The 27,487-nt window shown below is 41.7% G+C and overlaps 1 protein-coding gene across 1 annotated transcript in view; it reads right to left on the reverse strand.

Moving 5' to 3' along the window:
• Positions 1 to 2,926: 2,926 nt before the first annotated feature.
• Positions 2,927 to 27,487, reverse strand: part of mylk4b (myosin light chain kinase family, member 4b) — a gene marked incomplete at both ends in the record, with an annotated part of 40,672 nt that continues 16,111 nt past the window's right edge. The window contains 8 exons of the mRNA XM_084308363.1: positions 2,927 to 2,974; positions 4,908 to 5,139; positions 7,139 to 7,267; positions 8,086 to 8,156; positions 10,430 to 10,571; positions 15,154 to 15,263; positions 18,306 to 18,399; positions 22,375 to 22,480. Coding sequence (XP_084164489.1) covers positions 2,927 to 2,974; positions 4,908 to 5,139; positions 7,139 to 7,267; positions 8,086 to 8,156; positions 10,430 to 10,571; positions 15,154 to 15,263; positions 18,306 to 18,399; positions 22,375 to 22,480 — 932 coding nt within the window. The remainder of the gene's footprint in view (positions 2,975 to 4,907; positions 5,140 to 7,138; positions 7,268 to 8,085; positions 8,157 to 10,429; positions 10,572 to 15,153; positions 15,264 to 18,305; positions 18,400 to 22,374; positions 22,481 to 27,487) is intronic.

A 27,487-nucleotide genomic window follows, 5' to 3' on the forward strand; every position in this document is an offset into this window, starting at 1 on the left:
AGCTCTGCTACTGTGTCACCGTGACACAGTAACATTTACACCAAGGCTAGGAAACATTCACTTTCAACAAAAAATAAATAGAAACCACAAGTTACTAATGACAGAATCATTTCTCAGTTATTGTTTTTAATTTAATTTTAATTTAATTTAATTAACTGAACTAAATTACTTTATTATTTAATTTGAATTTAATTAGATTTTTTTATTCCAACATTAGAATTTTGAACAAAGAGAAAACGAATTCCCTCAGTCAGTTGAAGTGTAAGTGAATTATTCCTGTCTCTGATGTGCACATTACATGCGCTTATATTTATGAAACGCCGTCTGTCTCTCTCCAATAAATAACCCATCTTAAAATAACGCTTTGCATTTCAAAGTACAGTCTGGTGTTGAACCAGTATAATACATGAACATAAGAACCAACTTCAGTGATAGACATTGAATCCTAGGTAGTGTTCCGTTGTTCGTATTGCCTTCACGGAAGGTGAGAGGGCTACTCCAGACTGCCAGAGCAAAGGCCAGCTAACAGCATGCAGCACGCACACAGAGGGGACAATATAGGTACAATAACAATCCACCTGCACTTAGGGTATGACTGAGCAATAGGGAGGTGTAGTGGTTGCAATGTATTTCCAATGGACACATTTCTAAATCGTCTCGTTTAAAACAAATAAAGCCGACCAACACAGTTCAGAGCCATCCCTCCAAAACACTGTCAATCAAACGTATGCTTAATCTCCATGGAAAACAAGTTTGAAATGTATTCATATTTTACACCAGAAACAATGAATAATATAAGACTTATTTATAAAAGATAAGCAAAATCTTGTGTTCACAAAAAAAAAATATATATGGTTCGTTTTTAATCTGTATCGTTTCAAAGTTGCTTGTTGTGTCTCAGAGTATTAGGTTATATTATAAAGTGCGGGACATGCGACAAAGAGGGTGTGAAGCAAAGTGATGCCTTTGGAGGAGCGTACTGTAGAGTAAAGAGATTTACTGATGCTAAGCCAATGATTTGCTGTTTGAGGAAATATTACTTACAACATCCCCACCATCATTCAATACCTCACCATCAAAGCTCTCTGACCAGTCATATTGGATCGGAGCCACTTTCATTGCCTTACCAGCCAGAAATGGATCTCTAGAGTCAAAAACTAATTTTTTTTATCTATCTGGCTGGTGGCTAATATCACACCCTGGACAGAGAGAGTCTGAACCTTGGAGGTAGAGAGGTAGTTTGAGTCTAGAGGACAAAGAGGTCATAAGTGATTTCCTGTTGTCCTCCACAGGGACGTGCACTGCACAGACAATTTGGGGGGCAAGGGCTCAAGCTACAAAAAGGCCATCAGAGCTTCCTATGCTGAGATATGGTAACTTCTCCGCCTGATGCGCACTGTCGTTATGCTACGGAGATATACACGTTTCTAAACATATTAAGCTTACTCTGCATATTTTCACACTGCCAACAAAGAAGCCTATACTGGATCCATTGTCTCTAAATGGATTTGGTAGCTGCACGTCTGTCCCCGACACTCGAGAGTGAAAGTACTCAGCCCCTCCCCTACGACTCAACTGTATAGTTCTTTAGAGAGCAAGGGAAATTATACAGCCGGACAAGTTAACAATAATTAACCCATTTACAAGTCGTATTACATTTAGCAAATAAGGAAACAGATAGAGAACATTTCAAAGCACTAGAAATTGTGAACATCAAATTGTTTGACCTAATTCTCAATCGCACAACATTTTCGGCATTTATGAAAAATCCTCTCCGCCGAGATGAGGCCGTTTTCACACCTTTTCAAGCCTTTTGTTCTCCCGCTCACGGGAGCTCCAACCTCAGAGAGTTAACCCCAACACCCAGTGTTCATATTTGACAAAAATATGGATGGGCACTTGGGGGCAAAAGGGCAGGGGCTCAAGCCCCCCCCCCCCCCCCCCCCCCTTCGGCCCCATCTGTGCACGCCACTGCTGGCCTCGCACCCATTCCATTTCATGGTCAGAGCTAGTGAGCTGCAGTGCTAAGCGGATGTGAGGAGGCAAGGCAGAGAGTATAGAGTCGTCCAGTAGCCATCTATAGGTACAGCAGCATTGGTCCGGTGGAGGGCTCCAGTGGGAGCCCTATATGACATCAGAAGAGTCAATCTGGGGAGGCCACAGAAAAAGAAGAAGAAAATGTATATTTAGATATTCAAAAGCACTCGATAACATATTATCACGATATCTACCTATAGGTATGGAAGATCCTGTGCCAGCTAACCCACTCGATGTTTATCATATTGGTCATGGATGGTCGTGGGAAGTGATACAATTAACTGAAACGGTAGTTTTCACCTGACATTATCAAACGTTTCAGAAATCATCTTACTTAGTATTTGCTTTTATGCATTGATTTACGACAGCAAAATTGTGTATCAAAAATCCACAATACAATATCACAGTTAGACAATATCTGATTGATATATATAGTATCAATCAGATATTGTCTAACTGTGATATATATATATAGCAATATACAGTACAGCTCTACCCAATACAGGCTGAGCTAATGTAGGCCAAATCAGGGTAAATTCACTTTCAAATCACTCAATCCAAAATAGAATCGGATATATTAGCGATCGAACATTCACCCTCAATTGTTTTATATTAAGTTGAGAAGAGCACAAATGTTTTCAATATTTGTATTTTGAATAAAATACAGTTCCTGAACTGAAGCTCTGTCCTCTTTTTTTTATCCTCCAATCACAACCGGTTGCAAGCAACGGTTGTGATTGGAGGATCAAGAAAAGAGGGCAGGGTTGGAGATCAGGTCAGTTGAGAGTAATATGACCCCAGCCCCAGGCCAAATGCTTCTGCCAACATAATAGAATAGTTTGAAAGACTGAAGTATGCTGGTTGGAAGGGAGTTATTGGTCCTACCTGTCTAGCTCTCTGGAGGAGGAGGGACATGTGTTGAGTGGCACTTGTTTTTCTGCAAAGAAAGCGTATGAATCCACTTAAATTCTAAGTATGTTTTAATTTTTTACTTTTTCTCACCCTTTTTTCTGTATTTTTCTCCCATCCCAATTTAGTCGTTATGCCAATTCCCTTCCCTCCCTTCCTGGTCATTGCGCACATTTGCCCCCCACTTGCCGGTCTAGGGAGGATTGATAGATACTATCACATGTCCCCTCCGATACATGTGGAGTCAGCCAGCCGCTTCTTTTCACCTGACAGCGAGGACTCTCATTGGGGGAGCGTAACACGTGGGAGGCTCACACTACTTCCCCCAGATCCCTTCCTCGCTGAGCAGGCGCCCTGACCGACCTGTAGGAGTCGCTGTTTACAACAACCAGGATACACACCCCACCGGCTTCCCACCCTCTAACACTGCCAATTGTGTTAGTATGGACGACCGACCAAGCCGGAGGCACCGCTGACAGCTGGATTCAATACCAGTGTCTCTGCTGTGATAGGCAGGTGCTTAGTCCGCTGCGCTACCCAGCCGCCCAATTATAAGTATGTTGAAATGTTTAAATTAGCACATCATCTTCAAACATTCTCAGAATCCAACATATGACACATAATTTGAAAGCTTACATTCTGTACTTTCACAATCTGGAAAAAATCTGGAAAATTAAAATGGAGACATAATGTGTGTGTGTGTGTGTGTGTGTGTGTGTGTGTGTGTGTGTGTGTGTGTGTGTGTGTGTGTGTGTGTGTGTGTGTGTGTGTGTGTGTGTGTGTGTGTGTGTGTGTGTGTGTGTGTGTGTGTGTGTGTGTGTGTGTGTGTGTGTGTGTGTGCGTGCGTGCGTGCGTGCGTGCGTGCGTGCGTGTGTGTGTGTGCGTGCGTGCGTGCGTGTGTGTGTGTGTGTTTGTCAGGGGACATATATTTAAAATAAAATGCAACAGCTGTTTGAAATAAAAGCTTTGTGAAAATATGAACTCAATTTGTGCCTCCTTTTCTTGTACAAGAGGTATAGGTGTACCATTATTTTTAATTGATTGTATGGTATAAAGGTCACCATTGTGCTGAGAGAACATCTTTAATGTTTAATGTTAAAAAAGGCAAGCAAGTATTGCTTTTTTTGGTTCTTGGTTCAGTGATGTTGATAGTATGCCAATGAACATACACTGAAATCCTCCCCCCATGGGGACTGGTCCCCATGGGGGGAGGGATTTCAGTTTAATTTTTTTGAGAGTTGGGAAAATGTCATGCGTGTGTGCGTGCGTGTGTGCCTATGTTGGTACACTTATATATGTTTTATGTGTTGCGAAAAAGAAAACTACTTTACAATTGCAACTGGTTGAGAGTAATTTTAAAGGGATAGTACATGTTTAATGTCATGTGTATGTGACAATGTTACATCAAACTTGAGTGTTTGATGCTTGGTGTTTGTAGTGGTGTAGACAGAGTATAGTCCAGGCTATACTGGGGTTCTATGGTACCTTCTGGTGCAGCGTGTATAGTGCAGGCTGGGGTTCTATGGTACCTTCTGGTGCAGCGTGTATAGTGCAGGCTGGAGTTCTATGGTACCTTCTGGTGCAGCGTGTAGTGCAGGCTGGAGTTCTATGGTACCTTCTGGTGCAGCGTGTATAGTGCAGGCTGGAGTTCTATGGTACCTTCTGGTGCAGCGTGTATAGTGCAGGCTGGAGTTCTATGGTACCTTCTGGTGCAGCGTGTATAGTGCAGGCTGGAGTTCTATGGTACCTTCTGGTGCAGCGTGTATAGTGCAGGCTGGAGTTCTATGGTACCTTCTGGTGCAGCGTGTAGTGCAGGCTGGAGTTCTATGGTACCTTCTGGTGCAGCGTGTAGTGCAGGCTGGAGTTCTATGGTACCTTCTGGTGCAGCGTGTAGTGCAGGCTGGAGTTCTATGGTACCTTCTGGTGCAGCGTGTATAGTGCAGGCTGGAGTTCTATGGTACCTTCTGGTGCAGCGTGTAGTGCAGGCTCGGGTCCGACAGCCAGGGGTGTCTCAGGGACTCAGCGGCGCTCATCCTCCAGCACTTGCTCTTCACCAGGAGACGGGTGATGAAGTCCCGGGCCTCCTGGGAGACGTCCATGAACTCCTCCTCCTCGAAGTTCCACTGGCAGGCCAGGATGTTGTTCAGCGTCTCGTTGTCGTCGTCCCCCAGGAACGGAGACAGGCCACTCAGCCTGGAGGGAGGGAGGGGTTGGGGGAGGGAGGGAGGGAGGGAGGGAGGGAGGGAGGGAGGGAGGGAGGGAGGGAGGGAGGGAGGTCAAAGTTGTGTGAGTCATTTTAACCCTTTCACACTGAATGGGTTAACCCTTTTCACTACCAAATGGTTAACCCTTTTCACTGCCACAATACAGAAGGTTAACCCTTTCACTGCCACACTACAGAAGGATAACCCTTTCACAACCACACTACAGAAGGTTAACCCTTTCACTACCACACTACAGACGGTTAATCTTTCACTACCACACTACAGACGGTTAACCTTTCACTACCACACTACAGAAGGTTAACCCTTTAACTACCACACTACACATTGTTAACCCTTTCACAACCACACTACAGAAGGTTAACCATTTCACTACCACACTACAGAAGGTTAACCCTTTCAGTACCACACTACAAATTGTTAACCCTTTCACAACCACACTACAGTAGGTTAACCCTTGCACTACCACACTACAGACGGTTAATATTTCACTACCACAACAGAAGGTTAACCCTTTCACTGCCACACAACAAATGGTTAACCCTTTCACTGCAACACTACAGAAGGTTAACCCTTTCACTACCACACGTCAAATGGTTAACCATTTCACTACCACACTACAGAAGGTTAATCCTTTCACAACCACACTACAGAAGGTTAACCCTTTCACTACCACACTACAGACGGTTAATCTTTCACTACCACACTACAGAAGGTTAACCCTTTCACTGCCACATGACAAAGGGTTAACCCTTTCACAGCCATGCTACAGAAGGTTAACCCTTTCACTACCACACGACAACGGGTTAACCCTTTCACTACCACACTACAGACGGTTAACCCTTTCACTGCCACACTACCAAATGGTTAACCCTTTCACTGCAACACTACAGAAGGTTATATACTCGTACTGGCATCGCGTCCCGCTCTTAAGCCATACGTGTCATTGGATTCCAGGGGTAAGCAAATCTCCGTAAGCACTCAATATTATCTAAACTTTTCATATCAACTAGTTGCATAGGGTGTCATGCATCCGCTATGATGGAAACGAAAATAGAGGAAGAGTGAGTGGTGGCCACGCCTAGTACTATAGTACGGCAGTGGGGCGGGGCCTGGCAGGTGCTGGGTGTATTGGTTTATTTGTTGATGGAGTACACTAGGTACATGATATGAGGTATATCTCTGTATGGCTTAAGAGCGGGACGCTTAGCCAGTCCTCGTTAACCCTTCCACTGCCACACGACAAAGGGTTAACCCTTTCACTACCGCACTACAGAAGGTTAACCCTTTCACTAGTGTGGTAGTGAAAGGGTTAACCTTCTGTAGTGTGGTAGTGAAAGGGTTAAAGGGATAGTTCACCATTTTGGAACACTAGCCTCTATTTCCTACTCGCCGATGATGATGTCAATCGGTAGAGTCCTATCTCAGCACAACCCATCATGCTGTTCTTCATACCGGATACACGCAGCTCCACTTAGTTAGCCACAAATTAACACAAAGTCGATGGGGACAAGCCCCTTTCTGTACGAGCTAACTCAAGCTAACTGAAATCTATTGTGTGCGCATCGTGGAGTTAGTTTCAGTCAGCTTGTTGTCCCCACTTGTCCAGTATGAAGATAGGACTCTACCTATCGACAACGTTATTGGTAAGTAGGGAATGGTGCAACGGTTAAATAATTGTGTACTGTCCCTTTAATCAGTGGGTTAAACTTAGATTGACTCAAATGTCAAAGGACTCAGTTGTGAAGGCTTGATCTCACGTGAATCACATGACTTCAGTGATGGATTGGTGTGGCTGCTGTCTGTGTACACGTTGCAGTATGTGTGTGTGTGTGTGTGTGTGTGTGTGTGTGTGTGTGTGTGTGTGTGTGTGTGTGTGTGTGTGTGTGTGTGTGTGTGTGTGTGTGTGTGTGTGCGTGCGTGCGTGCGTGCATGCGTGCGTGTGTGTGTGTGTGTCCATGCAGACCTACAGCATGTAGGTGATGACACCCAGGCTCCACATGTCTGTGGGGAATGACACAAACTCATAGTTGATGACCTCTGGAGCCAGGAACTCTGGGGTCCCAAAGTTCACTCTCAGCTTCTCCCGGGGTTTATACCTGCAGAGGGGGGGGGATTGAATGGATACCATTGATGAATTGAAAATGGGGGACCCTGATGTAAACAAGACGAAAGTCTTTCTCTGGTCTGCATCCCCTTAACAATTGTGTGTATTGAGCCGTACTGTATTGTACCCAATCTGTTAATAAAATTGTCAATCAATCAATCAAAACCACCAGATATCATGTCATTTTAGGTATTAAAATTAAATACCATTATTTTATTAAATTAAAATACAAAATAGTTTATTGTATATTGTATATTCCTCTTTTACTTACTTTTTTTTACTTACTTTTTAAATTACTTTGTTTTTACTGTATGAAGCACACTCTCAGGGGCTCATACAGAACCAAGCATTTCACCGTAAAGTCCATGTATTTTATTGTGACAACTAATAAACAAACTTGAAAACTTGAACTATTATAGTATAGTTGTCTTTGCTCAGTTTGTTTTCTATGTCAGGCGGAGGCAATATCTGGATTTTTTTATCCTAAACATTAGGGGTGTAAATATTTGACCCCACAATGATTCGATTCGATTACGATTCTTCAGGCAACGATTCAATGCATCATGAAATCTCTTCATTTGACCACGATTCGATTCGATGCAATTCGATACATTTTCGATCAGTTAATTCCCCCCAAAAATGTGTATACACAAGTGTGGCTGGAGGAACTGATTCACTCGGCATGAATGCAAATCGATGCAGTTGAATCGTGACCTTAGAATTGATGCATTGCGACACCCCTACTAAACATGAGCAAATCTTGAAATGTGTTTGTGTGTGTGTGAAATGTAAAACACGGGTAGGTCTTACCTTCTCGCGAGCCCAAAGTCGATGATTTTGACCTTGTTTGTAACTCTGCTGATGCAGAGAATGTTTTCTGGCTAAAAGGAAAAAACGACAGTGAAGAAAAAAACATTAAAGAAAGCAAAATCAAAAACTATAGGAATTACTCCCAAACTATAGAGAACAGTGACCCGAGCCAGCACAGAATTACAGAATGTATACCGTATTCGCCCCGGATATAGGACAGCGTTTTTTCGCAGGAAATTACACAGGAAAAAAGTGAGGTTGTCTTATTATTGGTGGCCTAGAGATTGGAGGTGTGGCGGGAATGTATCTATGGATTTCGTGCAAAGCTTTACACGATACAAAAAAATTTGCCCGCTGCAGCCTTCAAAAAGACAGCGACGGTAATGAGGAATGATCCACGGCTCGTCGTTGGGTTACGGAGGGTTTGAAGGTCAAGGCCAAGTTAATCAAGGTCATGCAGAACTTTAGAATTCACATTTTCAGATCGTAGTGATTAATGGGGTTCCCACAGACATTGCAAAATGAAATTCAAGGACTTTCAAGTACTTTTCCAAGCACTATTTTTCATTTTAACTCATTCGGGGCCATTCACGTAACATTACGTTTTTGGTTTGTTTTTCTTTTTCTTTCGATTTTAATATCCTATTCAATGCCAGGGACCCGTATGTTGCCGTTAGAAGGCCTACTGCAACGCCGAGGGTGCAGTACCGGCTAGAGTCTCCCAGGTGGCGGTATCGAGCTGCACTAAACCCTGTTCCAGACCCTGTGTTACACTGAAAAGTTTCCGGGCGCAGATTTTCAGTAGACGGCAAGGCTAGAAGTTCAATCGGTCGAATCCAAACGTCTACGGGACATCCGATGCATATTCTGTGGTTGGTTATGTCGTGGGCCAAATGGAAATCGGATGGAGCAGATATCGATCAAACAATTGGAATATTATTTTTGGAATACTCCCGATCAAAGGTAAGGATCATCTGACGTAAATTCTGGCTTGATTGTGAAAGGTTTTCATACCGATCCAGCTGATCGTTTAGCGTTCAATACTAATGCTGTTACTGGTAATCAATAATCAGAACCCCCCCCCCATGCATTCATGACAATAGCTACTGTATAGATTTTATTCTGGAATACTAGCGTGTATAGGCAAGAAATGTCAACGCAAATAGTAGAATTGGCCTATATGGCTATTACGTAGCCTTTCAGGAATTACTCCATACCGCTGTAAAACCATACTTATATTCACCACGGTATAACACAGGAACGTATGGATGGAAAGATTATCTCTTTTTTGCATCTTGAAGAAGAAGAAACACAGTGTCAAATTACTATAATATTGTATCCATGGCTATAATATAGAATATAGATTTAGCTCTACAAACAAGGTCACGCATTGGTATCTTTTAACGCTTGTCCCAGCTACAGCGGTCCGCGTCTAATGGCTGGCACTGATTGAGTTAAAAGGGCATTTAAAAGGATACAATTCACTTTTAAATGCAGTTTTATAGAAAAAATATCTGATAGAATATTTATGGCTTAAAACCAATTTCCGGCAATTAGTTACACTTTAACCCAGGCAGGCAAGTAAGAACAAACTATTATTTTATTTATTGTCAAAGTATGCATAATGTTGTGTTAATTACACGACAAGAGATGTGTAATGTTAATTACCTGAAATTATAAAAAAAAAATTGCGGGGGGGAAACTCTGCATATATCGGTATTGGTTGATATCGGTTGATATCGGTATCGGAAATTAAGAGTTGGACAATATCGGTATATCGGTATCGGTGAAAAAGCCAATATCGAGCATCCCTAGTTATAGGGTCTTATGTTTAGGGTTATGGTTAGGGTCTTATGTTTAGGGTCTTATGGTTAGGGTCTTATGTTTAGGGTCTTATGGTTAGGGTCTTATGTTTAGGGTCTTATGGTTAGGGTCTTATGTTTAGGGTCTTATGGTTAGGGTCTTATGTTTAGGGTCTTATGGTTAGGGTCTTATGTTTAGGGTCTTATGGTTAGGATCTTATGTTTAGGGTCTTATGGTTAGGGTCTTATGGTTAGGGTCTTATGTTTAGGGTCTTATGGTTAGGATCTTATGTTTAGGGTCTTATGGTTAGGGTCTTATGGTTAGGGTCTTATGGTTAGGGTCTTATGTTTAGGGTCTTATGGTTAGGATCTTATGTTTAGGGTCTTATGGTTAGGGTCTTATGGTTAGGGTCTTATGTTTAGGGTCTTAGGTTTAAGGTTATGGTTATAGGGTATTATGTCCGGGCCAATACAGTACTGTACGGATTTACTTTTGTCCCACCAAATCACCAGAGGGGGGGGGGCGTTGTGTTGGGGCTGACCTTGAGGTCGAGGTGTAGGATGTACATCTTGTGCATGTACTGTAGCCCATCGCAGATCTGCCGGATGAACAGCACCGTGTCCAACTCCGTCAGGTTGTAGTTCTCATCGATGATGCGGTCAAACAGCTCCCCTCCGTCCACACTGTGAGAAAGAGCCAGGCGGATAAAGTCATTTCACCCTAAATAACATATCTATGTTTACATTTTTCTCTCATGTCTAAAAAATACATTGTATTCAAGCAAAGCGAGGAGTAAATACTTAAAGAAATACTGAAGTAGTAGCACAGTTTTCAATGTAGAGTAAAAATACAAATAATAAATAATAACTAGACAATTCCGCGCGGGGGAAATTGTGAAAGTGTTGGTGACGCCTGTGCACCGCCGGCCAACGGGGGAGAGGGTCTCTCGCGAGTCTCTATGACAAACGCTTCAAAGGATACAAAAAGGGGGCGCGGCCTAAGGATCGGGGGAGTGGTCAACATAGACCAATCAAAGAGGATATCCCTACTGAGTGCAATGACACAACCCGCAACACTATTACACTATTACACAATATTACACTATTACACACTATTACACTATTACACACTATTACACTATTACACACTATTACACACTATTACACTATTACACTATTACACTATTACACACTATAACACTATTACACTATTACACTATTACACACTATTGCACTATTACACTATTACACTATTACACACTATTACACTATTACACACTATTACACTATTACACTATTACACACTATTACACTATTACACTATTACACACTATTACACTATTACACACTATTACACTATTACACTATTACACACTATAACACTATTAAACACTATTACACTATTACACTATTACACACTATAACACTATTACACTATTACACACTATTACACTATTACACACTATTGCACTATTACACTATTACACTATTACACACTATTACACTATTACACACTATTACACTATTACACTATTACACACTATTACACTATTACACTATTACACACTATTACACTATTACACTATTACACACTATTACACTATTACACTATTGCACACTATTACACTATTACACACTATTACACTATTACACTATTACACACTATTACACACTATTACACTATTACACACTATTACACTATTACACTATTACACACTATTACACTATTACACACTATTACACTATTACACTATTACACACTATTACACTATTACACTATTACACACTATTACACTATTACACACTATTACACTATTACACTATTACACACTATTACACCATTACACTATTACACACTATTACACTATTACACACTATTACACTATTACACTATTACACACTATTACACACTATTACACACTATTACACTATTACACACTATTACACTATTACACTATTACACACTATTACACACTATTACACTATTACACACTATTACACTATTACACACTATTACACACTATTACACTATTACACACTATTACACTATTACACTATTACACACTATTACACTATTACACTATTACACACTATTACACTATTACACACTATTACACTATTACACTATTACACACTATTACACACTATTACACTATTACACTATTACACACTATTACACACTATTACACTATTACACTATTACACACTATTACACTATTACACACTATTACACTATTACACTATTACACACTATTACACTATTACACTATTACACTATTACACACTATTACACACTATTACACACTATTACACTATTACACTATTACACACTATTACACTATTACACACTATTACACTATTACACTATTACACACTATTACACTATTACACTATTACACTATTACACACTATTACACTATTACACACTATTACACTATTACACACTATTACACTATTACACACTATTACACTATTACACTATTACACACTATTACACTATTACACTATTACACACTATTACACTATTACACTATTACACACTATTACACTATTACACTATTACACTATTACACACTATTACACTATTACACACTATTACACTATTACACACTATTACACTATTACACTATTACACACTATTACACTATTACACACTATTACACTATTACACTATTACACACTATTACACTATTACACACTATTACACTATTACACACTATTACACTATTACACACTATTACACTATTACACTATTACACACTATTACACTATTACACACTATTACACTATTACACACTATTACACTATTACACTATTACACACTTACACTATTAGACACTATTACACTATTACACACTATTACACTATTACACTATTACACACTATTACACACTATTACACTATTACACACTATTACACTATTACACTATTACACACTATTACACTATTACACACTATTACACTATTACACAATATTACACTATTACACACTATTACACTATTACACTATTACACACTATTACACACTATTACACTATTACACTATTACACACTATTACACTATTACACTATTACACACTATTACACTATTACACACTATTACACTATTACACCGAGTACAATGGCACAATCCGCAAGTCTCTACGACAAACGGTTCAAGAGATACACTGAGGGGATGTGGCCTAAGGGGGCGTGGTCTAAGGATCGGGGGAGTGGTCAACATCGACCAATGAAAGGTGGTCAACATCGACCAATGGCACAATCCCCAAGTCTCTACGACAAACGGTTCAAGAGTTACACTGAGGGGGTGTGGCCTAAGGGGGCGTGGTCTAAGGATCGGGGGAGTGGTCAACATCGACCAATGAAAGGTGGTCAACAGGGGGAGTGGTCAACATCGACCAATGAAAGGTGGTCAACATCGACCAATGGCACAATCCGCAAGTCTCTACGACAAACGGTTCAAGAGATACACTGAGGGGGTGTGGCCTAAGGGGGCGTGGTCTAAGGATCGGGGGAGTGGTCAACATCGACCAATGAAAGGTGGTCAACATGGACCAATGAAAAATGAAAGAGGATATCCCTACTGAGTACAATGACACAACCCACAAGACAGAGGGCGCTGTCCAGCAATTCAGTAGTGCAACACAGTGATGGCCAATGATGGGTTAAGTGGATGATGTCATTGGCAGGTCAGCTCAGCCATGAGCCCTGAGCCTCACAGCTGTTAAGCCTGAACCAATCAGCCATGAGCACAATGACTTGCATATTCTGAAATTTCTTTACATGACTGCATTGTCACGTTGATTAAAATAAAACTATAAGAGATGAAGCGCTGAGACTCGCACAAGAGCACTACAACGAGTAGGCGAAGGGTTGTGCGCGAGATTGTGGCATTCGTGCGATATTGTGGCACTCCTTCGGCGATCGGAACAGAAGGCTAAAAAAAAATTGATTTCTAGAGGGCGATTGCATGGCGGTCAATGGGGAGGAGAACCTTCAAACAAATGGTCGTCAGTTGAGATAGAAATGTCCAATTCCATTTATTTTTCTTTTGTGAGCGGGATGACAGCCGTGTCATCGTTTTGATGTGTTTGTTTTATTTCTACGTCCAAAATTGAGATCACACTCGCAATTCACCCAAGGTAGGGGGAAAAAGATTATTTCAGCTGCTACACTCTAAAATGCAATGCATTCCCAATGGGACCGAAATTTTACCGTTTAAAGTCGATTCGTAGCCAGACGGTGCGGTGAAACTTTTACGGGTTCGAAGACCGCAGTTGCCATAAGCAAGCCGCTCGTTTTGATACCTTTCACGTGTATGGTGCGCGAACGCTTACGTGTTGCAAAGTGTTTGAAACTCTAAATTGCACTGTATTTCCGAAATTTTACCGTTTAAAGTCGATTCGTAGCCAGACGGTGCGGTGAAACTTTACGAGTTCGAATAGCACATCGAGTTGGAGCAAGCCGGTCGTTTTGATACCTTTCACGTGTATGGGGCGCGAACGCTCTGGCACGAGTGTGTTGTCAAAATCGGTGGAATAAAGAATAATAATAAAAAGAGTATGGATATGTATAGTGTGGGTTGCAACCTGGCTTCGCCAGGTCACCCACACTAATAATAATTACATCGACAGAGCTTTTAGAAAGGTGTGGAATAAAAGTATTGTTTTCCCCCCAAAATGTATAATTTATCATTTAAAAAAGGTTTGCGGGTCCAAAATGTATGTTGTTGTTTACATGCTGTCCCCTCCCTACTTCCCATTTCCCCAAGTGGAATGCACCTGATTGGATCAATTACATGCTGGTGCTCTAGTGCGACATCTAGTGGCTGAATGTTATCTATAAGCATGTTTAAAGTCACATTACTAGTACATCAGAGTACTACTTAACCTTAGTTATTTATTTACACATTTTAAAGAACATAATCACACTCACAATCATGTGGCTGCCGTTGAGTAGGCCTATTATGATGGAGATTGAGAGACATATCCTTATAATTAGAGACATGTCCTCCTATAATGTGTACTTGTTCTATTGTGTTTTTGTATGTGTTCTTTATTTATTTTGTTCTTGTGTGTTATGTGGTCTGATTCTGTATTACATTGCACAAAATGTGGGACCCTCTCGAAAACGAGATACTGTATCTCAATGTGGTTTTCCCAATAAAGAATTTCAATACACTCAGAGACAGCTTTCAGCATTGATGACCTGCCCTACACACATGTGCACACACGGACACAGAGACACGCGGTACTTAAGAACTCACTACTCCATGACCAGGATGATGTCATGCCGGGACTCGTAGGCAGCGTACAGTTGGATGAGGTTGGCGTGGCTCAGCTGGTTCATCACCTGGATCTCATTCTTCACCACCTCCTGTGAGGGACACACAGGTCATAACTAGGGATGTCCGATATTGACATTAAAATGTAATATCGAAAATTATCGGTATCGGTTAAAAAAAATATATATATATTTTTTTATATATATATTTTTTTTTACATTCATTTAACCTTTATTTACCCAGGCAAGCAAGTAAGAACAAATTCTTATTTTATTTATTGTCAAAAGTATGCATAATGTTGTGTTAATTCCACGACAAGAGATATGTTAATTACCTGAGATAATTCATTTTGGGGGGGGGGGGGGGGGGGGGGGAACCCTGCATATACCCTGCATATATCGGTATCGGTTGATACCGGTATCGGGAATTAAGAGTTGGACAATATCGGTATATCGGATATCGGTAAAAAAGCCAATATCAAACATCCCTAGTCATAACACACACGTCAGGGTACGACAAGACCAACAGACATGTCGATGGACACAGAGACGTAGACAGGACGGCCAGAAATGTGGACAGAATGTCAGACAGAGAGGCAGACAGAGAGGTGGGCAGTCAGACAGGTCCATGGACACAGGCACATATACAAAAGCTAAAGGACAGAGGTCAGCCAACCATGGGCAGAAAGGTATAGGCTCACAGACAGAGAGGAGGAAAGTTAGGTATGCAGACAGACAGGTCAGTGGTCAAGCACGTAGACAGATAAGATGCAAACAGGCAAATGGACAGCCCACCGGCCAGAGAGATAGACAGAATGATAGATAGATAGAGAGGTGGACAGAAAGAGAGACAGCCAGGCTGGCAGACAGACAGAATGGTTGATAGATAGAGAGGTGGACAGAAAGAGAGACAGCCAGGCTGGCAGACAGACAGAATGGTTGATACTAGATAGAGAGGTGGACAGAAAGAGAGACAGCCAGGCTGGCAGACAGACAGAATGGTTGATAGATAGAGAGGTGGACAGAAAGAGAGACAGCCAGGCTGGCAGACAGACAGAATGGTTGATACTAGATAGAGAGGTGGACAGAAAGAGAGACAGCCAGGCTGGCAGACAGACAGAATGGTTTATACTAAATAGAGAGGTGGACAGAAAGAGAGACAGCCAGGCTGGCAGACAGACAGAATGGTTGATGGATAAGACAGAACAACAGACGGACAAAGAAGTGAACAGAAAGAAGAAGGGGGTTGCAGACAGTCACCTAGAAAGACAGACATTAGAAAGATAAATACACAGACTGGTAGACAGATAGGTAGAGAGACAGATAAACAGACTGGTAGACAGATGGGTAGAGAGACAGATAAACAGACTGGTAGACAGATAGGTAGAGAGACAGATAAACAGACTGGTAGACAGATGGGTAGAGAAACAGATAAACAGACTGGTAGACAGATAGGTAGAGAGACAGATAAACAGACTGGTAGGCAGATAGGTAGAGAGACAGATAAACAGACTGGTAGACAGATAGGTAGAGAGACAGATAAACAGACTGGTAGGCAGATAGGTAGAGAGACAGATAAACAGACTGGTAGGCAGATAGGTAGAGAGAGAGATAAACAGACTGGTAGGCAGATAAAGAGACAGATAAACAGACTGGTAGGCAGATAGGTAGAGAGACAGATAAACAGACTGGTAGGAAGATAGGTAGAGAGACAGATAAACAGACAGGTAGGCAGATAGGTAGAGAGACAGATAAACAGACTGGTAGGCAGATAGGTAGAGAGACAGGGGCGGCGTGGCTCAGGGGTAGAGCGGTTGGTCCAATGATCGAAGGGTTGGTGGTTCGAATCCCGCTCAAGCCCATGTCCATCCCACTGCCGTTGTGTCCATGGGCAAGACACTTAACCTACTTGCCTCATATGAATGTGTATGCATGTGAATGAATGTTGGTGGTGGTCGGAGGGGCCGTAGGCGATGATTATTCGCCACGCTTCCGTGAGTCTGCCTCAGGGCAGCTCTGGCTGCAATTGCAGCTTACCACCACCGGTATGACTGTGTATGAACGAATAATGGACTCTGTAAGCGCTCTGGGGTCACTGGGGTGTCACGAAGAGCGCTATATAAATCCAATCCATTATTATTATTATTATTATTATTATTATTATTATTATTATTATAACAGACTGGTAGGTAGATAGGTAGAGAGACAGATAAAGAGACTGGTAGGCAGATAGGTAGAGAGACAGATAAACAGACTGGTAGGCAGATAGGTAGAGAGACAGATAAACAGACTGGTAGGAAGATAGGTAGAGAGACAGATAAACAGACTGGTAGACAGATAGGTAGAGAGACAGATAAACAGACTGGTAGGCAGATAGGTAGAGAGACAGATAAACAGACTGGTAGGCAGATAGAGAGACATATAAGCAGACTGGTAGGCAGATAGGTAGAGAGACAGATAAACAGACTGGTATGCAGATAGGTAGAGAGACAGATAAACAGACTGGTAGACAGATAGGTAGAGAGACATAAACAGACTGGTAGACAGATAGGTAGAGAGACAGATAAACAGACTGGTAGACAGATAGGTAGAGAGACAGATAAACAGACTGGTAGGCAGATAGGTAGAGAGACAGATAAACAGACTGGTAGGCAGATAGGTAGAAAGAGAGACAGAGAGGTAGAAAGAAAGCCAATCAGTGATGTAGACAAGCAGCAGTCAGGCAGTCAGCTGTCAAGTGCAGTATCGTCACGGCAACAAGAGAGCCCTGCCGAGGATTAAGCCACGCTTCTGCATAGCTTTGGGTTGGCAATGAGCTCTATGAATATCTGAAATGATAAACGTAGCCACTGAGCTACGCTCTATCACGTCTCTTATCAGACTCTGCTGACCAATAGGTAGAGGGATGAGGGACACAATGATGGGATTGACAAATTGCCACACGTGCAGGGGATTAGGTGGTTAAACTGGATCTATTTTTAGAGCATTACTTTTAAATGTTATCTTATTCTTTACTGTGTTTAGCGACGATAACGTATAGTCATCTGTCTGGAGATTTGCGATGGAGGGGTTTAGTATTGTGCCAATGCAGAGCATGCGTGAGCAGCAGGTATCAGGTTCATGACGGATCACTACCTTCTCTTTCTGAGTCCTGGCTCTGATGACTTTTGCAGCCAACACCAGACCAGAGGAGTTCTCTGCACACTTGTAGACTTGTCCAAAACGTCCCCTGTGGAGACAAAGGGGACATCGGTTAGTCCCTGTGAGTGGATGAGGCAAGACACCTGTGAGACACACCATCAACACATTCTTGAAATTACCTTTTAATAATAATAATAATAATAATAATAATGAAAAACGTTGTTGCAAAAAGCTTTACAAAAACAAATTAATGAATAAAGTGATACAAATCCCAGAAGAAAAATGTATTAATTGTAAAGAGGAAAAGAGGAAAAAAAGGTAGAGTAACAACAAACAACAGTAATAATAACCAATTATAATAAAATGGCCTGTCTACAAAAGTGGGTTTTTCTATGTGCAATCTAAAAGATAATATAGATTTTGTTGACATGAGTTCCTCAGGCAGTGCGCAGCCTATAGGTCAAGGTCAAGGTAAAGGTCAAATTTATTTATATAGCACATTTAAAAAACAACCGAGGTTGACCAAAGTTCTGCACATTAGAAAGTACAAAAGTACTGTAAATACAATACAAATACAATACAAAACAAGATGCACAATTTACACAAATTGAATGAAAAGCCACACAGTAAATTTGCGCAGCGTACATTTTACTCAAACTGAGTACATTTTACTGAAACTGAATACAATTTTACTCAGTTTGAGTAAAATGTACTCAATTTGAGTAAAATGTACTGTGCGAAATTTACTGTGTAGTGAGAAGAGGTGATTCTTAAAAAAAGAGACTTCGCTAGGAAAACCGCTAGGGTTGTGGCAGATCTAATCATGTAACGGTAAACTGTTCCACAGCTTGGGGGCAGCCACCCCAAAGGCTTGTTCCTGTTTGCGGACGACTCAGCCCTGCTGGTCTCTGACAAGAACAAGTTACAGGTTGAAAAAACCCTCAGCTCAGAACTAGGCAAAATCTGCATATGGCTCGCTGATAACAAACTATCATTACACATGGGCAAAACAGAGTCCATTCTCTTCGGTTCAAATAACAAACTCAGCAAGACCGACGGCTTCTCAGTTACAGTGGAAAGAAGGAAAGAAGATATTACCTACCTGGGTTCCATCCTAGAGGCAAATCTTTCCTGTGACAAAATGGCATCCAATGTAATAAAAAAAGTCAACCAACGAACTCGATTCTTGTACCGGATCTCCTCACTGGTAAACAAGAATACCCTGAAGACTCTAGCAGGAGCACTCATTCAAGGGTACTACGACTATGCTTGCACCTCATGGTACCAAAGCACCTCAAAGGCGCTAAAAACAAAATTACAAACATCTCAAAACAAACTGGTCAGACTACTGCTTGACCTTACTCCTAGAACCCACCTCACCCCTGCCCACTTTGACAACCTAGGATGGCTTAGAGTAGACGACAGAGTACAGCAACTTGCAATGGGCCTGGTCTACAAGATACACTACACGACCAAGGTACCCATGTACATGACAAAATACTTCCCAAAGGTCAGTGAATACCACGATCACAACACCAGAGGGAGCTCCACAAATCATGTTAAACCCAGATTCGGCTCAAACAAGGGACTAAACACGTTTCGCAATTATGCCACATCAATGTGGAACGCCCTACCCAAAGCTGTAAAGGAATGTGAATCACTACCCACTTTCAAAAACACTCTCAAAAAACACCTAAGGGAGACTGCAACTCGAAACTGGCCCCTGTAAATGTCCGAACACAACCCCCTCCAATGTACAGTAAATTACCAAGTATGGTCTTGTCAATAATCCAATGTACAGTGTTGTTTGTACAGTTGTACAGTGTCCCCCACCCACCCACCCCTCCTACCCAACCCCCCCCCCCCCCCCACTCCTACCCAACCCCCCCCCCCCCCCACTCCTAACCAACCCCCCCCACCCCACCCACCCAACCACCTCCAATGTACAGTCCCCCCCCACCCCCACCTACCCAATCCAATGTACAGTTTCCACGCCTAATGTATATACTCTTTTCTTTCTGGACTCTTTTTGTATCACAAACAGTACTGTAATTGCAAATCTGGTATGTCATAAATGTATAGATGGAGCAGTACTGTCTATCTGTATGTCATGTATGTCATATATGTTACGATGAATTGAAAATGGGGGACCCTGATGTAAACAAGACGAAAGTCTTTCTCTGGTCTGCATCCCCTTAACAATTGTATGTATTGAGCTGTACTGTACTGTACCCATTCTGCAATCTGTTAATAAAGTTTTCATTCATTCATTCATTCATTCTGTCACCTTTTTAGATTTGTGCCTAGATTTTGGAACTTCCAGAAGCAACTCAGTTGCTTAAGGTCGCTTTCACATATAGTTTGGTGGACTATGTGCGATTCGGGGGTGAAGTTGCAACATTGTTGCATTCTTCATTTGGTTCGGTTTGCTTTCACACTGCAATTTGTCAAGTAAACCAAACTTTCTGAACAATGTCACGCGATCAAAAAGGGCGCTCGTCTATTGGATATATATGTAGTGTTTGTTTTGTTTCCTTCTACCCAAGATGCACAGTTTATCAGGTCACTTCCTATATTTGGTCTTACGTTTGGACCGATGAGCATTCACACCACAAACGTAGCGCACCAGGGTTCACTTGGAAGCTAACCAAAACCTACGTTTTCAGACGGACCAGAGTTAACTTTTTTGGTCCGCACCAGAGTTCGAATGAGCTTTCACACCACCCAAACCAAGCGGTCTATCCGAGGAAACGAACTCTGGTGCGTTTAAAGCGGACCAAACAGCTCTGGTGTGAATGCGACCTTAGATCAAGATCTTTAAATGTATCCTGAAACTGACAGCCAAAGGGCCCTCACAGTAAAGGTCCAGTCAGCTTTAATCTGCCTGCAGATGACCACCAGTAAAACAGAACACGTTCTCCTCAGAAAACGTAAACAAAGTACTAAACGACCGCAGGAAAAAAAGGTAAGGGTGTGTCGCTGCCTCTCTTATACTACCCAGGCAGTGACATCACAATTATGTAACAATACCCAGCACAACAGCGCCTCCCTGTGGGCACAGTGGTAGTCACGGCTACTCACATAAACAATAATGGCACACAGTATTGTATGGAGTCATACAATATCTATATGTCATACTTCATATATGGGGGGCATACCTTAGTCCTTAAGTTATCAGTGACATCTTAAGTCAACTCTAAAACTTAACAGGCGACTAGTCTAGAGATGCTAAAAATTGATTTAATCCCCACATACAAATGCATGTATACAGAAACACACACAGAAACACACACACACACACACACACACACACACATTGAGCTCTCTCAGTAATAGAGTAATATGCACTGTGTCATTATGTCAGTTATTTGAAAGATGTACTGTGTGTGCCGAGAGGTAATCCCTGGTTCGAGAGGCAGGATTTAACACGGGGGTCTACTGCATCAGAGAGGCCTGCTGTTACGTAACCCCCGGGGTCTTCTAAGAATCTGGCCTTATGGGGGGGTAAAGAAAAGAGCACACACACACACACACACACACCTCCCCTCCCCTCCCCTCCCTTCACCCTGCCCTTTACAGGGTGTGAGATTCCCTCTTATTTCATTAGAGCAGACTCAGTTCACTATACTGTGTGTGTGTGTGTGTGTGTGTGTGTGTGTGTGTGTGTGTGTGTGTGTGTGTGTGTGTGTGTGTGTGTGTGTGTGTGTGTGTGTGTGCGTGTGCGTGTGCGCGTGCGTGTGCGTGTGTGTTGTGTGTGTGTGTGTGTGTGTGTGTGTGTGTGTGTGTGTGTGTGTGTGTGTGTGTGTGTGTGTGTGTGTGTGTGTGTCTTTTTCACAAGGTGGGGGGGGGGGGTTATATCAGTCACTTTGTTCATGTTTTGGTCACAGGACATGGAGTGAGGAGGTTTTGATTAGGAAAAAATAAAATTAAGCATGTTTATTCCAATGAATGCCTTGTTTGATCTTCAATACAATAAAACAACATTTGAAACAGACTCTCCCTGGAGACTCCCAGAGCTAAAACACAGTTAAAAGGATTTATTCCCTGTTTCCCGCTAACTCACCCCCCCAGGACCTCGTCTCTGTTGATGGTGTAGAAGGAGGCTACCGAGTGGGGTTTGGGAGTCACGATGCGATGGTCAAAGGGAGCTGAAGGTGGAGGGCTTGTGTCTGAAGGAGAAACAGAAAGACCAATGACATACAGTAAGTGAACTATCAAAATGTATAACAGGGTATCTACTAGGGCTGAACTCGACTAGTCGAATAGTCGACTAATTGATCGAAAGGAGCCGTAGTCGACTGCCAACCTCATAGTAGAATGCAAAAAAAATATATATATATATTTTCTTTAATTCCTTCCAAAAGCAAAGAAGCCTAGAAGCGTGGCTAACGCTAATGGTGCGCATACTGTACTAGCGAGGCTAAGAAAACGGCCACAGAGGCACTGAAAGAGGATTTCACCTGTCTAATGAACAAGAAGAAGCCTTCAGCCGACTCGTTCAGACATTAAGCACCCCAATGATCCCCAAAAATATATATATACTTTTATTTAAATTTTTTTTGCATTTGGGGGGTAGTCGACTATCAGTATCAGACAGGCCTAGAATCTACTGTATTAGCCTAAATATATGACAGTGTTTGTTTTTTTGCTGCAAGTTACACCGGTTGGAGGTGTCACAGGAAAGGAATGTCAACTTTGTAGCGATATTTAGCTGTTTTCCCAGTAAGTTAGTAGGAAGTTTGGTATCAATGGATTCCTTGCGATCTCAGATGCCGTATGTTGAAAATTGTATTGACCTCTTGAGGTGTACCATCTCGTTTTCAAGGGGGTCCAACAACATAATCAACAGACAACAACAACAACAATCAGACATGAGGAACAAGGATAGCATCATCTTATAAAGACTCAATCAGCCATGCGGAGACGAGGATACCATCATATAAAGATTCAGTCAGCCATGTGGAACGAGGATACCATATGTTGTACCCCATCGAAAACAAGATGGTACACCTCAAGAGGTCAATTCAATTTTCAACATACGGAATCTGAGATCGCAAGGAATCCATTGATACCAAACCTCCTACTAACTTACTGGGAAAGCAGCTAAATATTGCTACAAAGTTAGGGAACAGTCGCACCGTTAGCCTAGCTTAGCGTAATTCACTGGAAGTAGGTGTGCCAGTGTAGCCTAGTTCCAAACAGTCACGAAATACACTCCAAATACAACTGGGCGCAGTGATTTCATCACCTCAAAACCCCCTATTTTCAAAAAACAACAACAGGACTTTTGAGGTGATGAAATCATTGTGCCCAGGCAGCAGTGACTCGGCCAAAAGTAGTATATATCTACTTAGAAAACGAAAATGTCAATTTTCTTTTTAATTATTTCTCCACGTGGTAACAACATGTTTACAGGAAGGTTTTGGAGTTGTATTTGGAGTGTATTTTGTGACTGCTGGGAACTAGGCTACACTGGCACACCTACTTCCAGTGAATGACGCTAAGCTAGGCTAACAGTGCTGCTGTTCCCTAAGCCTAATGCATGCACAGAGAGGAAAAGGGTATGTATCTGCTTGTCTAACTCCAGGGTAGATGGCAAATGAGCTAATTTCCCAAAAAGTTGGCGTGTTCCTTTTAAGGTTCCGTCTTGTACCAAAAATCACAGTATAAGATTTTGTTTTGCTGAGCGGTAAATTGTTAGATGAAAGCCAGTGTTCACTGGCTTCTCGCTAGATGAAATACGGAGCTACAGCCTTCAAGAGACAGTAATGTTAATGAGGGAGGATCCACAGGCTCAGCATCGTGCTCTTCCGTCACTTCAGAGGGTTGGAACTAGGCCAAGTTAACCGAGGTCATGAATGACGAGGCGTTATGATTCCAGTTTTAAGATTGTGGTGATCAATGAGGTCTTATTTAAATAACCTACGGTATGGTTCTACCACAGCAGGCCACAGTCTAATTAAAATTTTATTATATTTAAATATTTTATTTTATTTGTATTGCATGTAAACAAGACAGTTTCATTTAAACAATGTATACCAGCCTTGTTTTATTCATTGTGGTAAGTATTGCTGACACATTCTGGTCTTTTACTCTTTGACTTTTCACTGTATAAAGCAGAATCTCAGGGGGCTCATACAGAACCAAGCATTTCTCTGTAATGTACCTTATATGTGACAAATAAAACAAAACTTGAAAACTTGAGATAGGCCATACTATCTTACAAAAGAAAAAAAATAGTTTCATAATCAGGCCAATACTGTAACATAAATTAAGTTAGTCGTCTTTGTTTAACACATTGACTGCCAGCAGCAGGGGGCGCTGATACCCCATTCATCGCCAGGTCTTTATTCAATGGATATAGCTTTAGACTGTGACATTTGCGAGTGCTTAAAATATATCTTATATTATATCTATGGGTCTAATAACGCCGTCGAGTCTCAGTGAGTTGCTTCTAGTCAACATGCCCGAGACAGATTGTTTTTTCATCCGTACATTTCCGTTTTATACCGTTTTGAATAGAGTATGGTTTGGGTGTTTTTCAGTAATTCCAGGAAAAAGACAAGAAAAAGGCATTTTACTGCAGTCATCACGTTGTAATTTTTCGGCTGATGATCTAATCATCCTGAAATCAACGCTAGATTATCAGTATTATGTCTCCTCGTCCATACATGAAATGACCGTCGTAGCGGAGCGCCCGCCCGGCTCAGATCGCCTCCTAAAACACAACAGCCCATTTTAAATGAGATGCAATAGCTCCGCCTGGCAATAGAGGGCGGTGTTGACCCTCTGCCAGCTCAGACAGGCTCTGAAGGGGATACCAGAGGCTGCAGCTATGAATTATGAATAGATATAGCGAATAAACTAAATAACGATCCCAAAAACGAGTTGGCGCTCAACGCATGGCGGCCAATAACGAGTTAACTCATTTATGGCGCACATTGTGTTAAGAAACAGCAACATTGCTGTTGATTGGATCACCCATACCTTTTAAATCATGGCATTAAGAATTTATTTGGCCATTTAAATTGAAGGTATATTTACTGCACATATTTACACTAAGAGTCAAACTCGTTCATGACAGGAAGAAATGTCTACCCTTTTTAGAAACCAAATAGATACGGCCAATATAAATAGCGACACGCCACAAGGTCTCATTATCAGCTTTGGCGGCTGTGCCGACAGACGCGTTGGTGACACGGGAGCGTGCGCGGTGCTACTGCGTCAGCTGATCTGTTTTCACATGGTGCGTGGAGGAAACATGAAAGTTAAACGTCAGCTACACAGAGGTACACAGTTCCAAATACCCAGATAAGATAGTACTATGGTCATTTTAACTACCTGCTGCGATTGTATGTCACTCATAAGCTCAATTCATTGCTCTCTTTCCTCCCTCCATCCCTTCCTCACTCCCCCCCTCCCTGCTCCTTTGTTACCCCGTCCCGCTACGGTGTAAGAACTCACACACACATTTTATGGCCTCACAAAGTCAGAGCCCCATTCATTGTCTATGGAGCAGCCTTAGGCCATGGTTACACTGGTGAATACAGCAACATTTTTGTTGCTGAATGATTACGTTTGCTGTCCAAGTTAAAAAGAAACGCCGTTTTGGCAGGATAACGCGTTGTCCTACTGGCAACGCTGAAATTGTGTTTCCGTTTTGGATGAATGAATGAATGAATGAATAAATGAATGAATGAATGAATGAATGAATGAATGAATGAATGAATGAATGAATGAATGAATGAATGAATGAATGAATGAATGAATGAATGAATGAATGAATGAAAACTTTATTTAACAGATTGCAGAATGGGTACAATACAGTACGGCTCAATACACACAATTGTTAAGGGGATGCAGACCAGAGAAAGACGTTTGTCTTGTTTACATCAGGGTCCCCCATTTTCAATTCATATTGACATTTATGACATACACAACATACATGACATTTATGGCATAGGGACATACAGGTATTTAGTACTGATACATTTGTGACATAAACGGTATTCAAATATACAGTACTGTTACCCATAGATCCTGACAGAGTATATACATATGATGGGGAGGGGACTGTACATTAAGAGGGGGTGGGTGGGTGGGAGAGAAATATACATACGGTGGGGTGGAGACTGTACATTTGGAGGGGGTGGGTGGGTGGGAGAGAAATATACATACGGCGGGGAGAGAATATATACATGCGGTGGGGAGGAGACTGTCTATTAGGAGGGGGTGGGGTGTTTGGACATTTACGGTGGCCAGTTTCGAATTGCAGCCTCCCGTAGGTGCTCTTTAAGAGCGGTTTTGAATGTGGGTAGGGATTCACATTCCTTTACAGCTTTGGGTAGGGCGTTCCACATTGATGTGGCATAATTGCGAAACGTGTTTAGTCCCTGTCAGATCAATGTCAGACTTTGCAATCAAAAGTTAGGGGGCTAATAACCCTTGCCATAATTTCAGTGCGCCCCCTAACTTTTGATTGCAAGGTCTGACATTGACCCCTTTTTCAGGAGTTGACCTAGAGCCCGCCAAGGTCATGCATATCAAATTTGGTCAATGTCAGACCTTGCAATACACTGTAAGGCACTGTAAGGCTACTGTCCTGCCTCACTTCCAGTGATGAAGCTAAGCTATGCTAACGGAGCGTCTATTCCCAAAGCTAAAATGCACGCACAGAGACAAAAAAGGTATGTATCTTCTTGTCTAACTCCAGGGAAGATGTTAAATAAGCTAATTTCCCAAAATGTTGGAGTTCCCCTTTAAGTTAACGTTTGTATGGGAAACAAAGAAAACAGCTGGTTGAAATAAGAACTACGTTTCACAAAGACTTTTACATGTATTCAAGTAAAAGTAGAAATACTCAGATAGAATAGTACACTACTCTGGTAAAAGTTCAGAATTTGACTTAAGTGAAAGTAGAGAAGTATTCGATATTGAATGTACCTCAAGTATCTAAAGTAAAAGTATGCATTCTATGGGGTGTTTGTGTATTCCAGTGCTTGAATCATATATTTTTGCCATGTTTTCTATACTAAATCTTTTCCTTCAAAGTAACTAGTAACTGATCGGTTCAGATAAATGTAGTGGAAATGTAGTAAAAGTAGAGTAAAAGTACAAAGTTCACTAAGTTCATTAAAACACCCAAGTAAAGTACAATTACCTCAAAGTTTTACAGT

This window comes from Notolepis coatsorum (assembly GCF_963971535.1).
Source record: "Notolepis coatsorum genome assembly, chromosome: 2".
In the NCBI taxonomy this organism is placed as follows: Eukaryota; Metazoa; Chordata; class Actinopteri; order Aulopiformes; family Paralepididae; genus Notolepis; species Notolepis coatsorum.